Here is an 18,689-nt window from a genome sequence, read left to right on the forward strand (position 1 = left end):
AAGCAGCAAGGCTGAAAACCAACATTGAATGCCCGTGAGCTTCGATCCCTCAGGCGGCACTTCCATCAAAAACTGACATCAATGTGTGAAGGATATCACCACATGGGCTCAGGAACACTTCAGAAAATCAATGTCAGTAAATACAGTTCGGCGCTACATCCGTAAGTGCAACTTGAAACTCTACTATGCAAAGCAAAAGCCATTTATCAGCAACACCCAGAAACGCCGCAGGCTTCTCTGGGCCCGAGCTCATCTAAGATGGACTGCTGCAAAGTGGAAAAGTGTTCTGTGGTCCGACGAGGTCACATTTCAAATTGTTTTGGGAAATTGTGGATGTCGTGTCCTCCGGGTCAAAGAGGAAAACAACCATCTAGACTGTTACGGACGCAAAGTTCAAAAGCCAGCATCTGTGATGGTATGGGGCTGTGTTAGTGCCAATGGCATGGGTAACTTACACATCTGTGAAGGCACCATTAATGCTGAAAGGTAAATACAGCTTTTGGAGAAATACATGCTGCCATCCAAGCAACGTCTTTTTCATGGACGCCCGTGCTTATTTCAGCAAGACAATGCCAAACCACGTGTGCACGTGTTACAACAGCGTGGCTTCGTAGTAAAAGAGTGCGGGTACTAGACTGCTCTGCCTGCAGTCCAGACATGTCTCACATTGAAAATGTATGGCGCATTATGAAGCGTAGAATACGACAACGGAGACTCCGGATTGTTGAAGCTGTACATCAAGCCAGAATGGGAAAGAATTCCACCGACAAAGCTTCAACAATTAGGGTCTTCAGTTCCCAAACGTTTATTGAATGTTGTTAAAAGAAAAGGTGATATAACACAGTGGTAAACATGACCCTGTCCCAGCTTTTTTGGAACGTGATGCAGGCATAACATTTCAAGTTAATGATTATTTGCTAAAAACAATAAAGTTTATCAGTTTGAACATTAAATATCTTGTGTGTAGTGTATTCAATTAAATATAGGTTGAACATGATTTGCAAATCATTGTATTATTTTTTTATTTATTTATGTTTAACACAACGTCCCAACTTCATTGGAATTGGGGTTGTACTTTAAAGCTATTTAAGGGCCATGTGTATCGTAAAAGAAGCACAAAAAGCCACATACTTTACATTTACATTAAAACTGGTCGTCCAATTTATTTTGGGTAATATTTAAAAGTTATGGTTGTTTTAAGCTATTGTGGTACCACATTTTGGGTCAAATCAGCACAAAAAAGTTTTATTACTTATGGACATTATAGAAATAAAACAATTTTAGTCCACTTTATTTGTGTCATATTTGAGTTTATAGCTCTTTAAAATGTTTTTTTCCCCGTTTTTGAGTAAAATACCCACAAAAAGTGCACAAATTAAACATTGACATTATAGAAAAGAACTACCTCAAAACTGATAGTGTTGTTTTATTTAAAAGCAGACATTTTGAGGTAAAAGAAAGCACAAAAAAGACATGACAAATATGAGTGAAATCAACCCAACTGCATCTTTATTGAAGTAAACAACCAAAAACTGTAATTTTAACAAACAAAAAAGCAACTAAAGAAAAAAAAGTAAAATAAGTACAATTTGAACACAAGAGCCAACCACAGCATGCGGTTTGGTGACATCATCATCATTCATCCAATCAACATACGTCATGATATGAAATACTATATACAAAAAAAAAAGTCTACGTACAAGTTTCGAAACATCTTAACGTCTAAAAACAACAACAAAACAAGATAAAAGGAATGATTATTGATTGTATGACATAATGTAATGCTAAAAAAAAAAACAACAACCACTTATTTTCAGAACTGCGTCTGCAGACCAAAGGACGGTGTAAATTTGGTCCTGCACATGCTACACTACACACCACCCCACTGGTTCTCATGCAAGCTACATGCTAGTACATTAGCTAAGACAAAAGACAGGACAACTGATTACAGGCAAATACAAGTCTGCTGTGTTTTTCCAAATTGTGTGTGTGTGTGTGTGTGTGTGTATATATATATATATATATATATATATATATATATATATATATATATATATTGCAAAACGACACTTTCTTTTGGGTAGCAAGACGCAGCAAATTCTTCTCCTTGGCGTTTCAACTCGGGTGTGGGACAACAGCGGCTCCTCTGGTCTGCAGATGCCAGCGAAGTTGGGAAAAAAATAAAGTCAGTTCTCGTCGCATTCTGCTTAAATTGCTACAAATCGCCTGAATTTTGACTTTGTATGCCTTGGTTGTAGTGGTTAGCTTAACATAGGTTAGCACGCTAGGTAGGCTAGGGCAAAAAAACGACGTTGACAGCCATTCGGGAAATTTGCAGTTTGTGTTTTAGCTTTCCCATTGAAAACAGCAAACACAGAGGAAAAGCCGGCATTGGCAGGCAGCTGGGAAATAAACATTCACTGACGGTGCCTTTCACAGTGAAAACAGCAAACATGGGTAAAAAAAAAAAAAAAAAACCCAGCATTGACAGGCAGTCTGAAAATCTGCAGTTGTGTTGTCACCTTTCACACAGAAAACAGAAAACAAGAGGTGAAAAAAAAAATGCCAGTTTTGGCAGGCAGCTGGGAATTTAGCAGCCTGTGTTGGTAACACCAAAAACAGCAAACACTGTGATCTTGGCTGGGTTTCGCGTGAAATTTCAACTGTCTGCACTTTTATACAGTAACACAGCATCCATTTTACAGTCGCCATCTGTAACGCCTGTGATTGTACCGCTGAAGCTGGAAATTAGCAGTCCATTTTCACACAGAAAACAGCAAACACTGGGAGCTTTGCTTAGTTTCATGTGAATGTGGGAAATTGCAGGGCAACTGTGTGATTTCACACATAAACACAGCATCCATTTCGCCTGCGGTATACTCTTTCACAAAAGCAGCATCCCGCCTATGATGCTACCTCCAAAGCCAGGAAATCACGGTAGGTGTCAGTAGTTTTCAAACAGAAAACAGCAAACCCATGGGGGAAAAAAAGCCAGCGTTGACAAGCAGTTAGGAAATGAGCAGTCTACGTTGGTAGCTTTCACACAGAAAAACACTGAGACTCGGAAAAAGCTGACACAGTAACGGCAGCATTGCTTTCAACATCCCTGCAGAATTTCATTTCACATAGTCGCCGTCCCGCCTGTTACGCCTCTGATACTATCCCCAAAGCTTGAAAATTCGCAGTCAGTGATACCTTTTACATGGAAAACTGCAAACACTTTGGCAGACAGTGTGAAAGGGGCTAACGAGAAAAGGGGGAAATGAGGGTTACTGGAAAATGAAAAAAAGAATCCCTGAACAAAAAAAATACACTCACCATATGGCGAAAAGTATTGGGACACCCACTGGAAGTGACACTGAAAATGTGGAACGTGGACAAATGTATTTGGACACCCACAGGAAGTGACGATGTGAAAATGTGGAGCTTGGTCAAAAGTAATGGGACAGGAATTTGCGCAGAAGTATAGGGACACCTACACACCATCAACATGTGGAATTTGGGAACAAATATTGGGGCAGCAACTTGAAGAAAATGTGCAGGTTGGACAGAAGTAAAGGAAATGACAGTGAAAATGAGGAGTGTGGACAAAACTATTGGGACACCAAGTTGAAGAAAATGTGGAATTTGGACAAACGCGTTGGGACCCCTACAGGAAGTGACAGCGAAAATGTGGCGCTTGTACAAAAGTATTGGGATACGTACAGGATGTGAAAAATGTGGAATTTGGACAAAAGGTATTGGGACACCAAATTGAAGAAAATGTGGATTTTTGAAGAGGAAAAGTGACACCGACAAGAAGTGAAAATGTGGAGCTCGGACAAAAGCATTTGGACCTTGTGAAAATGTGGAAGTGAAAAAGTAAAGATAAATGTGGCCAAATGTATTGCCACACTGTGACAATTGCACTGTGACGCTTCACCTCTCTCTGGAAGACTTTCTACAAGATGTGATGTGATTTTTTTTTAGCTTTTTCTTCCACACTAAACTCGCTCAAGCATGCAATTACAGTATCTTAAAATTGTCCCCCCAAAAATGAAAACCAAAAAAAAAAAAGAAAAGAAAAGGTGTCCCAATACCTTTGTCCACAGTAGAGTTTATAAAGAGGAAGGGCGGCATCCTGCCAGGAAATGGCACATCAATCACATATATAGAGAGTGCGGGTGAGGGGGCAAGAAGGTAGATGAGGACGCAGACGGGGCTGATTGATTAAAGAACGAAAAGAAATGGACGAGCGCATCGGCCAGAAGAAGAAGAAGACGAGGACATTAAAGTTGTTCAGCGACTTTGGGGCTGGGAGTGCAGGGTTGGCACAGAGCCCGCCGCAAGGTCGGGATGAGGTGCCCGCAACCTCTTAGCCAGATTGCCATCCATTTCCACATGTGGGCCCGAGCCAACATTCCCCATTTGCGGGAATCTTTCGCCGGGGTGTAACAATGCTCTTAAAACAAGGGTGTCCAAAGTCTAGGATTTGTGAATGTGGATTATTTGAAGTGACTGGCAAAGGGAGAATTAACAATATATTTCATTTTATGCCAATATATAACCTGTTGTGGACTTTGTTTTGACTATATTAATTATTTCTAGTGGTTCAAGTTTATTTATATTGTGCAAGGTAATGGTTATCATGATTACATTACAAGGAAAGAACACATTAAAGGGGCACACAATCCGCCTCCATAACCAAGTGTTGCCTGAACTTGTTTTTTGACAATGTAGATTAGATTATTTCAAGTAGCTCAGTTTATTTCCACCGTGCAAGGTAGTCGTTATCATGAGTAACTGTCAAGGAAAGATCATATTACAGGAGGAATACGGTTTGCTTGTGTGTAACTAAGTGTGTTGTGGACTTTACTCTGTGGATTATTTTGAGTGTGTCTGATTATTCCTATTGCGCAAGGTGGTGGTTATCAGGAATAAGTGTCAAGAGAGCGATCACATTGATCATATGGTGTGTCTATATTGCATGACTATACAAAGTTTTTTTTTTTTATTTGTGCATTATTTGAAGTGGTTCAGTTTATTTCTATTGTGCAAGGTAGTGGTTATCATGAATAATTAACAAGAAACATACAAGGGGAATGCATCTTCCTGTGCATGTCAAAGTATATTGTAGATTTGTTTTTCACTCTGTGGATTATTTTGAGTGCTTCTGGTTATTTACATTTTGCAAGGTGACAGTTATAAGTAATAACTGGCAAGAGGAGCAATTCATTTAATGATATGATGTGCCTATAATGCGCACAAATATGGCTATGCAACCTTTTTTACTTTTATTTATAGTGGTTCAGTTTATTTCTATTGTGGAAGATAGTGGTTATCATGAATAATTAAAGAGGAAAGATCATATTAAAGGGTCATGCATCTTCCTGTGCATGACAAAGTGTGATATGATCCTCTTTTGTTCTTTACTCTGTGGATTATTTTAAATGGTTCTGGTTATTTCTATTGCGCAAGGTGGCGGTCATCAGGAACAAAAGGCAAAAGGACCCATCAAATTAATGATATGATATTGTTCATGCATATGCCCGTGTGACTTTTTTTTCACTTTGTGGATTATTGCTAATGGTTCAGTTAAGTTTTATTGTACAAGGTAGTGGTTATCTTAGTTATCTTATCATAGTTATTTTGAGGGAAAGAGATAGTTACAGGATGCGTGTGTATCTGCCTGTGTGTGATGAAGTGTATGGTGGACTTGTTTCTTTACTCTGTGAATTACAACTAGTCCCTCAGTTTATTTCTATTGTGCCAGAGTTGCGATTGCATAATCATGTGACTTGTTTACAATCGAACTTTTTTTTTTTTTAAACTGGATTATTTCTAGTCATTCTGTTTATTTCTATTGTGCAAAGTGTTGGTTATGATGAATAACACTGAAGGAAAAATTGTATTACAGGCGGTCATATCTGCCTGTGTGTGACCAAGCATGTGTTAGATGCTTTTTGACTGTGTGGATGATTTTGAAATCTCTCGGATTGTTTCTATTGTGCATCATGTACGTATAATATCCGGTTTAGACACCCCTGGTTTAATGCAAGTAAATGAATGAGTGAATTTTTCGCTACAGTTTGGTTTATTTGGGCGAAGTGAAGACTGTAAACACTTGACCAAAAAAAAGAAAGAAAAAACAAAAGACGCAACTCTCACACATCCTGAAAATGTTTTAAGGGTATAATGGCCACACTGAAAAGAGAAAAATATATCTCAGGATATAAAGTCATGTTTTTTTTTTTCCCCCCAAAGAAAAAGTTGTATTTTTTCTTGAGACAAATGCTATTTTATTACATTCTATTAAAATCTTTTCTCTAAAATGTATTACTTCATTCTCAGAAGATTATGAAATTATTTACATTCTATTTGAGATCGTCTTGTTTTTTTTATTTTATAGAAATCATCATAATATTACGAGAAGAAAGTTATTGAGAACAAGTGTATATTGTAAATTGGATTCAAAAAATAAGATTTTTATGGATTTTTTGCTTTGTTTCTTGTTGTGTGTGTGTGCATATATATATACACACACACACACACATATATATTCTAAATTGAATCACATTTAATTTTGGTAAAAGAAATTTCAAATTTAAATTTATATGGAAAACTATTTAAAAAATACATATTTATGCATTTTTTGTTTTGTATTTGTTGTTTTTTGAAATTCATTTTATCGGAAAAAGTTACAACTTTATTCCTATTTTTGGAGTATGAAGTTGTTTTTTCCCCCTGGGTTTAAAAGAATAATATTTTTTTTCTAGATTTTATTCCCAGAACAAAACAATTTTGTTCATGTATTTTTTTTAATGTCCTTTAATTTTGTAATATTTTATCATCCCCCCAAATTACAACTTTTTCTTGAAAATGTCAGACTTTATTTTCACAGCAGAATTATATAATTCTTCCTTTCAGTGAGGCCCCAACCCTCCTTCGTAAAAAACAAACAAAAATAATTAATTACAACAAGAACAAAACAATACAAATATTTGCATTTGAAGTTAGTTTACATTGCAATGCCATTGTTGGTACTCATTATTATTGTTACATGTATTTTCTATTTTTTTCCCTTTTCAGATACTCTGCACGCATGTAATAAAAACAGGCAATAAGAGTATTGAAGGAGGTGAGATACATTAGCGAGGAGAGTTTTTTTTTCCTTTTTCCCTTTTTGTATTTACAGCGCACACACCCGACGCCAGTTCCGTCCAGTAAAAAGAATGCTTATATTTATACATATATTTATATATGTATATATATATATATACGTATACACGTGTGTAGTGTCGGTGGAGGGGCCTACGACTGGGGGGGAAGCACGGTGGCTCGTACCATTTTTTTGGGGGGGGCGGGGGATGCAGGTAGTTAAGGATGTTCTCGGAGTGGGTGTGGGGTTAATGTGGGAAGAGGCTCGTGAAGGTAGTCGGAATGTGAGTTACAATTTCGGAGCTGGTTAGAAAACAGGACGCCGGGATCAAAACGTAGCAATAAAATGTTAGTAAGTCGTTGTGTGCGCATATGTTGTGTGTGTGTGTGTCAGTGCAAATCTCACGTCCCTGTATCGATGCAAACAAAGTCCTCACCCCCCTACTCTCCTCCTCTCTCTACCAACTGAGTGTGGTGAAAACAAAATAGAAGATTGTTCTTTCCTCCTTCTCTTCCTCCCTTCACTCCTCCTTCCTTCTCTTCTTCCTCCCTAGATGAAGTACTCCTTCTTGTCCTCAGCGCCGGAGTTTCCACCCTCGGCGTTGATGATGGCCGTGTCAGCGTCGGGGGCATCGTCTGAGCCTTTGGCCTCGTGGGTCAAATAAGTTCCTTAAAAAACAAAACAAAAAAAACGTAATCCACTTCTTAATAGCACCACTATCACATGGTATTTATAGCAACCATCCATACTATACAAAAAGGCGATATACTGTACAGTAACAGCACCAGCTGTACCATTGACATCATCTGGAGCAATTCCATCGATCCATACATTTTCTGTACCGCTTATCCGCACTAGGTTCGCGGGTGTGCTGGAGCCTATCCCAGCAATCTTCACAATTCACAATCAATATTGATCTAATAACTAATGACAAAAACATGAAACATTAAAAACTATATATTCACCACTGGTGCGAATATTAATGTTTGCACATCGCTAAAGACTGACCAACCAAGGATGGAAAAATGCAGAATCTGAAATCTGATTAGAAACAGAAACAGTCCCATTGTTGATCAAAAACTAGCACTATTGATGACGAAGACTCTGGCAGATTACATTAATATGGCAACACGTCGAGGCTGAAATTTGATTGGGCAAGAAATTTAACACTAACATAAATGTACTGGAAGCTGTGCAGGCAAGAGAAATGCTACAACATGAAGAGAATACAGTAAAGCACTGCATATTCGTGGTTTGGCATTCACAAATTCGCCTATTTGTGGATTTTTTTGGGGGGGAACCTATCCTCTCCATCCATCCATCCATTTTCTGAGCCGCTTCTCCTCACTAGGGTCGCGGGCGTGCTGGAGCCTATCCCAGCTGTCATCGGGCAGGAGGCGGGGTACACCCTGAACTGGTTGCCAGCCAATCGCAGGGCACATACAAACAAACAACCATTCGCACTCACAGTCACACCTACGGGCAATTTAGAGTCTCCAATTTATGCATGTTTTTGGGATGTGGGAGGAAACCGGAGTGCCCGGAGAAAACCCACGCAGGCACGGGGAGAACATGCAAACTCCACACATGCGGAGCCGGGGATTGAACCCCGGTCCTCAGAACTGTGAGGCTGACGCTCTAACCAGTCGGCAACCGACTCCAAATCAATATAAGTTAAAAGTAAAGTGGAAAAACTTCTATAGAAAGCAGACCTATTAGGATTATTAACATTTGTACTTTTCCTCTCCTATTAGCTGAAAATAGAATAGAGAAATACTGCATTGGCACCATATGGTGGCATCTTGGTGCCAATCACCCATGTGGAACTGTGGAGAGGAACTTCATTTAGTCAGGCCATAGCTTTTTCTAATAGGAAAATGTGCTTGGCTGCCATCTTGTGGTATCTTCAGGTAATTACAAATCATTTCGGGTCAATTTCTCGCAGATTTTTGTTATTTGCTGCAGGGCTCAAACGTCACCCCCTGTGAATAGTACATGTGGAACAAATATCATAAATTGTAAGAAGATGTTTTCAGTGTAGATCAGTGCTTCTGATTGTGTTTAGACCAGCAGAGAAGGCCTTGCTTGCACTGATCGCCCCCTTCTGGAAGAAACCCACACTGAAGAAACACAGAGGGTGAAGAGCATGAAAGTGACAACGCTCTTTCCTAGTTGTCATTTCAAAGGTAAGATTTTATCACAGTACAGTAAAGCATGTTATTACAGTATATGATCAATTAAAATGTGTGAGATTACATACTGAGACAGTGTTTAAATAAAAATACAGTGACGGAAAAAATTTAAAATTATGACTTACGAGCAGTTTGTGATATTGTGGTGGTTAAGTTCAGACCACCCCTGCAATAGCCGAAATCAGCAAAGTAGCGACAAAGTATATATTCTATTATTCATATAAACAGTATATTAAATCTTCATGCTTATACCGTAATGCCATCATAAAATGTATGTATGTGAGGTGCAGGTATGATTTTTGTCAACTCGGGGTCGCAATCCTCACATTGTACACAACAGTTTCTATGACATTCAATGTGACGTGGAAGTGAGACAATGAGGACATTCAGATGGTAGGCTGTTTACTGGCTTTAGCTTTAGCCACTTTGTGTGCAGAGTGACCGCGTCAGTTGAGGCCAAGGGCAGGTCGGCAAGAATCTGAGTGCGTTTATTATATTTTTTTACTGTTTGCTCAATAAAGCGATTGAAAGAGCACCACAGGCTCCATCCTCCCTCTATCCAAACCACCTGTTATGGATTACAATTCATGAAAATAGTGGTGGTAGGCTATATTCAATTAGCTAATAATTGTTATTTTACCAGAGACTTGCAGTTAGTCTAGTTGTACTTTCCAATAGGTACATTGCACTTTAACCTCCTTGATTAAGTATGAAACGATCCCAAACTTTGGATATTCTCTGTCTTTAAAGCACTCTTTCCTCCTGGCTCGCGCTTATTGCTACGTGAGTCAGCACTAACAGTCCGTGTGGAAAAATAATAACAGCAAAATCTCACAATATAGTGAATATAAGTAAAGCATCTGCGATGCACTGGACCCACAAAACGTGAGCTGCAATGTAGCGAGTGACGACTGTACTAACACTTGTGGAATGTCATTTGTCAATAGGGTAGCGTCTGTATCCAGCAAACACCCACCAATTTGCAATTTACCAATCCATTTCTTTTTGTAGAACCTATCTCGTGTGTGTGTGTGTGTGTGTGTGTGTGTGTCTATGCGTGTCTTTGTGCGCCAAACCTTTGTGTCTGATGAGGTACCTCCCAAGGACGATGAGGAGGCACAGCAGGATGAAGACGATGACGGCCACCACGCCGCCGATCACCGCGTGGTCCACGCCTGACGTCGTCGACATGGCTGTGGGGTCTGAGCGGGTGACGAAGACGAGGAAATAAGGAGGAACGGAGGAGGACAGGTGGTGAGGAAAAGTTAATGAGAGGAAGTGTAAAATATGAGGATGGATTGTTTTGAGAAAGTGAGGCGGGGAGAAAGAGGTAAAGAAGTGGGGAGAGGTTGTGAGGAGGCGAGGAATGAAAACATGGCGGGATATAGAGGCCAAGGGATGGATGAGGAAGTGAGGAAATGGGATGGTGTTTTAGGCAGGAGATAAGGAGGGTGTAAAGGTGGGCGATGATGGATGAGGAGGTGAGGGTAGACGAGAAGAGGAAGGTAGGTGAAGATGGAGAAGCGGTACAGATGTCAGGAAAGGAAGTGAAGACGAAGAAGAGGAGGTGAGGAGAGGTAAAAGGAGATGAGGAAGGGATGAGGTATTGAGGTGGTGAAGAGGAGAGGAAAGGAAGTGAGGAGTGAGGAAAGGTAAAAGAGAGAAGCAAAGAAAAAGAACAAAATTAGAATAGACAAATACATTCAATGAAAAACAATCTAAGTGATGTCATCATTCTGGGCCATGAAACTGTGGTGTAGTGGCAGCCATTTTGGAGCAAAAAAACCCAAGACAAAAACGATTGACGTAACATGAGGGGGGTGGAGAGTCGCAACTTGAAGGGAGGGTCACACGTGGACGCACACACGCACACACACACATACACTCGTGGCATAGAAGTACAAATACTTGTATTAAAAAAAGGACTGGTAAAAGTACTGATGCAACTCCTGTACTTAATAAAAATTCATTTGTACATTGTACTTTTTTACTTTTACTTGTTGAATACAATACTCGTTTACACAATACAATACTTTTTATGGTGCATGAGACACTAAATTGCCCGTAGGTGTGAATGTGAGTGCGACTGGTTGTTTGTTTTTAATGTGCCCTGCGATTTGCTGGCGACCAGTTCAGGGTGTACCCCGCCTCTCGGCCGAAGATAGCTGGCATAGGTATAGGCTCCACGCCCGTGCGCAGTTTGCCTTTATCCTTGAGTGCAAACCACATGCGCTGTTTTGAAAATGTCCTGCAGTGCTCCTCCAAGTTGATGACCAGATGATACGTTTAATTATACCACAAGATCGATCAAGAAGGCGGCGGCGAGGTGGTATGTGGAACCAAGGGGAACGCTGAGTACGTCATCACAGCACGTGACTAAAACGGATCAATCACGAGTGATGATCTCCGCAGCATTCTACGCGCAGCAACAATTTTGCACGTCAAGTGACGCACAGGGACCATGCGGGCCAATGCCTCGGTCACGTGATGCAATGCGGGCGCTGTTGGCCGCACGACCCCGGGAGTATAAAGAGGCCTTTATACTTAGGTACTTTTCAACACTGAGCTACACGCACACAAACATACACACCCACACACACTTGCACAAAACGCGCACTTGGGCTTGGAGGTGATGAGGGTGCGCTGACGAGGCGAGACTGCCAAAGAGGCCATTCATCCCACTTGTCAGTGTCGGGGGGGAGGGGGGGGGGGCGTATACACACACAGACACACACACGTACACAGTGTAATTGACCAGTACCACTCAAAGGGTCATGTGTTGGTAGAACGTGTGTTGCATACACACGTGTCGCCATAAAACATTCATTACTCACTTTGTCTGTGTGAGTGTGCTGACAGAAACACAACCACATACACATACAGTGGGTAAGTAAAGTATTCAGACCCCCTGAAATGTTTCACTCTTTGTTATATTGCAGCCATTTGCTAAAATCATTTAAATATTTTTTTTCCTCATTAATGTACACACAGCACCCCATATTGAGAGAAAAAAAGGGATTGTTGAAATTTTTGAAGATTTATTAAAAAAGAAAAACTGAAATATCACACAGCCGTAAGTATTCAGACCCTTTGCTCAGTATTTAGTAGAAGCACCCTTTTGAGCAAATACAGCCATGAGTCTTTTTGGGAATTATCCAAAAAGTTTTTCACGCCTGCATTTGGGGATCATCTGTCACTCCTCCTTGCAGATCCTCTCCAGTTCTGTCAGGTTGGATGGTCAACGTTGGTGGACAGCCATTTTCCGGTCTTTCCAGAGATGATCAATTGGGTTTAAGTCAGGGGTCTGTCTGGGCCATTCAATAACAGTCACAGAGTTGTTCTGAAGCCACTCCTTCGGTATTTCACCTGTGTGCTTAGGGTCATTGTTGCTTAAAAATACCCCCACCAAATGATGCTGCCTGTCATAGACTGCCCTGCAGTACCGTTTTTGGAACCTGGATGGCGCTTTGTGCCCTCTCGTACCCTCTCTCAGTTATCCCACCAAACGATCCAAAGTAGCATATGTTACTAACCTCCTCCGCGGCAAAGCAGGAAAATGGTCCACGTCCTTATGGCACAACTCCTCCAACTCCATTCATTCGATTCCTTCTCCGCCAAACTCCGTAAAGTATTTGATCACTCCGTTTAGGGCAAAGAATATCTCCATACGTGACACTGCCACCACCATGCTTCACTCTTGGGACTGTATCGGCCACTCTGCCATAAATCCCCAACTGGTGGAGGGCTGCAGTGATGGTTGACTTTCTAGAACTTTCTCCCATCTCCTAACTGCATCTCTGGAGCTCAGCCACAGTGATCTTTAGGTTCTTCTTTACCTCTCTCACCAAAACTCTTCTCCCCCGATTGCTCAGTTTGGCCGGACAGACAGCTCTAGGAAGGGTTCCGGTTGTCCCAAACGTCTTCCATTTAAGGATTATGGAGGCCACTGTGTTCTTAGGAACTGTAGGTGGAGAAGATATTTTTTGTTGTAACCTTGCCCAGATCTGTGCCTTGCCACAATTCTGTCGCTGAGCTCTTCAGGCAGTTCCTTCTGACCTCATGATTCTTATTTGCTATGAAATGCAGAGAGGTGTGTGGCTTTCCTAATCAAGTCCAATCAATATAATCAAAACACAGCTTGACTCCAATGAAGGTGTAGAACCATCTCAAGGATGATCTGAAGAAATAGACAGCACCCGAGTTAAATATGAGTGTCACAGCAAAGGCTCTGAATACTTATGGCTGTGTGATATTTCAGTTGTTCTTTTTTAATAAATCTGCAAAGATTTCAACAATTCCTTTTTTTCTGTCAATATGGGATGATGTGTGTGCATTAATGAGGAAAAAATTAACTTAAATGATTTCAGCAACTGGCTGCAATATAACAAAGAATGAAAAATTTAAGGGGGTCTGAAAACTATCCGTACCCACTGTAAATCGCAGGTTAAAAAAAAAAAAAAAAAATGGCCATGTCATTTTTTTCCAATTACATGCAGCCCTAGTTAGGGTTTTAAGACAGGATTTCAATTTAAGGTTTGAAGCCTACATTAGAGCTTCAAATTAGGATTTCAAGACATGGTTTGGGTCTCACGTTAAGGTTTCAAAATAGTTTTTCGAATTAGGATTCCAAGACAGCATTAGGGTTGTAATTTTAGGATGCAAATGGCTGCAATATAACAAGTGAACAATTTAAGGGGGTCTTTACATAGACACACAGAAATACACCCAAACAGATGAACTAATGGGAAAAACTAAATGGACAACAACAAAATAACACAAAACTCACAGGCCACAACAATACACAATCGAATGAGAGCAACACAAGAGTCGCATTCACAACTAGAGCTCCACTAAGACCAAACGATCTTGTCCATCTGACTGGTTGTTGAGTGTAAGATGTTATGGTTCCACTCTAATCCTGTCGGTGACAGAAGTGCAAAAAATAAAATGAGTCACAATCTACCTACAAACCTATCTACCCCAAATCTACCAGCCTAACAAACCAACTAACCAGAACTTATCCATCTTCAGTACCTACATACCCAAGATACCTAACTAATCAACTCACCTATTTACATAACTACCGAACTACCCACCAACCTACTGCGCCTACCAGCATACCTCTGTATATAACCTACCTAATTAAGTAGCAACTGACCTACCCAACAACCTACACATCTACCTACCTACCTAGCGATGGACCAACCCACCTACCTACTGACTGAACAACCTAACCTATCTACCTACCAACCTACTTTCCTACTACCTACTAGGGTTGGTACAGTTCACAAAATCCACGCTTCAGTTCATATTTGTAGTATTTTCTGGTCACGGTTTTCGGTTCGGTTCGACACAAGTTGACTCTTCAAAATCATTGATCAAAATCAATTATTATTGTATACATCTTTTTTACATTTACTTTTTAGAAAATATACTGAAAGTATATCTTCAGAGCTTTATTATTGCTTTTTGTGTATTGTTATTTACATAATTTTTTATTCATTTGAAATATATAGTTGCTGTTCTACAGTATCAATGTCAGCGGCATAGAGTGAAAGACAGAACAATTATGTGCTCTTCCACTGGATGGCAAATGGTAAAATAAAGCTGTGTATCCATCTGTTGCCATTCATACAAAAGTATAGGTCATGGCTCCCCGCAAGTATATAAGCTTTATGTTCAATTAAACAACTTTGATACGTTTCATAATATTTCTGTTTGATGGTTTTTCTAAAAGTTGGAAAACATTGGTGTAAATCTCGAAATAAAGTAAAAGCTCAAGTTATTAAATAAGTCTTATATGACAGAACCGGACATGTTTCATAATTAATATCCAATAGAGGAATGATTATATTATCTATCTAATGAAAATTATATGTGAATGAACTCAACTCATGCATAACGTTCACTCCATAAACTGTCTCTTCATTCATAGGACACTATTCTCATCTTTTTGGCCCTAAACACCACCACAACGGATTTGAATTAAAACGAACAATTAATAACTTTCAGCTTTAAATTTGAGGGTATTTAAGGATGTTGTGTTAAACATCAATAAAAACAGAATACATCCATCCATCCATTTTCTGAGCCGCTTCTCCTCACAAGAGTCGCGGGCGTGCTGGAGCCTATCCCAGCTGTCATCGGGCAGGAGGCAGGGTACACCCTGAACTGGTTGCCAGCCAATCGCAGGGCACATAGAAACAGCCAATCGCAGGGCACATAGAAACAAACAACCATCCGTACTCACATTCACACCTATGGGCAATTTAGAGTCTCCAATTAATGCATGTTTTTGGGATGTGGGAGGAAACCGGAGTGCCCGGAGAAAAACCCACGCAGGCACGGGGAGAACATGCAAACTCCGCACAGGCGGGGCTGGGGATTGAATCCGGGTACTCAGAACTGTGAGGCTGACGCTCTAATCAGTCGGCCACCGTGCCGCCAAAACAGAATACAATGATTTGCAAATCATGTTCAACCTATGCCCTGCGATTGGCTGGCAACCGGTTCAGGGTGTATGCTGCCTTCCAAGAAACGTCTTTATCATGGACGCCCCTGCTTATTTCAGCAAGACAATGCCAAACCACATTCTGCACATTACAACAGCGTGGCTTCGTAGTAAATGAGTGCAGGTACAAGATTGGCCTGCCTGCAGTCCAGACCTGTCTCCCATTGAAAATGTGTGGCGCGTTATGAAGCGGAGACTCCGGACTGAAGCTGTACATCAAGCAAGAATGGGAAATAATTCCACCGACAAAGCTTCAACAATTAGTGTCCTCAGTTCCCAAATGTTTATTGAATGTTGTTAAAAGAAAAGGTGATGTAACACACTGGTAAACATGACCCTGTCCCAGATTTTTTGGAAGATGTTGCAGCCATAAAATTCTAAGTTAATATTATTTGCTAAAAACAATGAAGTTTATCAGTTTGAACATTAAATATATTGTCATGGTAGTGTATTCAATTAAATATAGGTCGAACATGATTTGCAAATCATTGTATTCTGTTTTTATTTATGTTTAACACAACGTCCCAACTTCATTGGAATTGGGGTTGTACATCCACATCGGATAAACGGTGTCGGAATTATAACAGTCTGTGCATATCTACCACTTTAATGCCTACTACGTTTTATGGGGACTGGCTAGCTGCATGTTAGCATTGCGTATTCTCGAGTTGCTGAAGTCGGTCTGACGCATCTCTTACAATACGAAATTGGGACTCACAAACGTATATACCGTTGGAGGTTTGTTTTAGCATTATTAATTTTCTGACCCTACAATGTTGCCGGGGAGACAAAGAAATGATAAAAACAATGGGACAAACTTAAAAGTGTCGGGAATCGTATTTTTCTATGTAAGATCTCAACCCATTCACATGGCCAAATGGGCATCATGACTAGGTTACCCACAGTTCAACACTGGCTCAGGCACGTTGTACGCCGCAACCATACTCGCCGCCATCTTGGCTTGCGTTAGCGCTGTTAGTGCTACTGTTCACTGCTTCGCCACTTTAGTAAATGAGAACAAAAAAGTGTGCGTGCCTACGAACTGAACGGGACACACACGGACCAAACCAAAACAGTCAAACCGAGCCGTTCCCTCCCTACCTACATAATTACCTACCTGACCTTCCTACCGACAAAACAACAAACTGACCATCCTACCTACCATCCTTCCTTCACAGACATCTAACTAACAACCAACCTACCTATCAACCTAACTAACCAAGCAACTACCTACCTACCTGCCTCCATACATCCCTACTCATTGTACTACCGACCAATCTACTAATTACATACATACTTACCGACCTTGTTACCTAGCTACCTACCCACCTATATATCTATGGACCTAACTACAGACTTACCTACCATCCTTCCTCAGTGATTTACATTTTTTAATACCTACCTACCAATCTACCTACCTACCCGTCTACCAGTATTTCTTGATGCAACTCTTGTGTCTCATAGGATTATGAGGCTCATGTTGTGCCTTGTACAAACACACAGGTGACAAACAGGTGCTTGTGGTACCTGCAATATTTTCTGCAGCATCTTGATGAGTGGATGAGGAAACCATGGGATGATTGTTTGGTGTGTGGTCATGTATGTGTGAGTGTGTTGTGATTTCATGTTCAGGGATTATCACCAGGTGGGTGAGGTGGTAGGGAGAAACAAAGAAAGAAAGACAGAAAAACAGCAGTGAAACCCCGACATGCATACAAAGTCATTGTCTCCATGGCGACAAGTTGAGCAACAGTGCATTTATTTGCCATGGTGGGCAGGGGCGTCATTCGTGTTGATTTTTATTTATTTATTTATTTTTACCTGTGAGGGTCTCATGTCCGGTCGGCCTGTCGGAAACTGAGGGAGTCAGGGAGGAAGGGGAAAAAGGTGAAGGCGATGGAGAGGAGTCAGGGTTGACAGTCAAGTCGGGGAAAAGGTCATTGGAAAGTGCGGTAGAGGCAGCAGTAGTAACGGTTGTGCTGGCGGTGGGCGGCGTTTCAGATGGGGACCCAGTGGAGGAAAGTTCAGGAGGTGAGGAAAGTTCAGGAGGGGAGGAAGTGGGATCGGTCACCAGGGAAGAAAATGTGGGCGTAGAAGTAGGAGGAGAGCTTGTGGAGTCCATGGGTTCGTTGGGATCTTTAGTGGGGTTGAGCGGGGAAAAAGCGCAATTTGTTTTTAAACAAAAGGTGGCGGATCGTACAATAAAGGAGAGAAAGGGGAGCGAAGCACGAGGCAAAAGCGTTTGGAAGTAAAGCGATGGCAACGCGGTTGGATAAGAGGAAAGAAACAAAACAAAATTAGAAGAGAAAAAAGATAGAAACAGAAGACAATCCAGGACTTTTGCTGAAAACATTCCCCAAACATTCCGGCTGGGCACCTACCTACCTACTTACTTAAAAATGTAGGTAGAAATTAAAAACTACCTAGCTATCTAGCTACCTACCACAATACCTACCTAGCTTGAAAACATCAAATAGGATTCCAATCTTTTTCCTGAAACATTCCCCAAGCATTCCTGGTGCTCATTACTTACATACCTATCTATAGTATCTAAAACTACCTACCTAGATATTGTACAGAGCCACCTACCTAAATAACTATTTGGCAACCCTAAAAACATCAAATAGAATCCCCCACTCTTCCTAAAACCTTCCTCAAATCTTACCTTGCACCAGCAGCGCGTACTCGCCGACGCTGCTCCCTATGCCGTTGTCTGCAAAGCAAAGATACACGCCGTTGTCCGACTTGTTGAGCGCCTCGAAGCGCAGGAAAGTGCCCTCGGCCTTGGCCAGTGGAGGGAGCTCTCCGTCCTTCTTCTCCCAAATGTAGGATGTCGGCCTAAAACCCA

The 18,689-nt window shown here is 40.9% G+C and overlaps 1 protein-coding gene across 2 annotated transcripts in view; it reads right to left on the bottom strand.

Moving 5' to 3' along the window:
- Positions 1-1,487: 1,487 nt before the first annotated feature.
- Positions 1,488-18,689, bottom strand: part of cadm3 (cell adhesion molecule 3) — a 131,971-nt gene continuing 114,769 nt past the window's right edge. Inside the window, exons 8-12 of one of the 2 annotated variants that reach the window (XM_061693090.1) lie at positions 18,507-18,679; positions 17,663-17,977; positions 17,369-17,389; positions 10,407-10,532; positions 1,488-7,806 (exon numbers count right to left, since the gene is read on the bottom strand). In XM_061693090.1, the coding sequence (XP_061549074.1) occupies positions 7,688-7,806; positions 10,407-10,532; positions 17,369-17,389; positions 17,663-17,977; positions 18,507-18,679 (754 nt within the window). In that variant the 3' untranslated portion in view covers positions 1,488-7,687. The remainder of the gene's footprint in view (positions 7,807-10,406; positions 10,533-17,368; positions 17,390-17,662; positions 17,978-18,506; positions 18,680-18,689) is intronic. The other variant, XM_061693091.1, reaches the window with a different exon arrangement.

Source organism: Phycodurus eques, chromosome 13 (genome assembly GCF_024500275.1).
Source record: "Phycodurus eques isolate BA_2022a chromosome 13, UOR_Pequ_1.1, whole genome shotgun sequence".
NCBI classification, from domain to species: domain Eukaryota; kingdom Metazoa; phylum Chordata; class Actinopteri; order Syngnathiformes; family Syngnathidae; genus Phycodurus; species Phycodurus eques.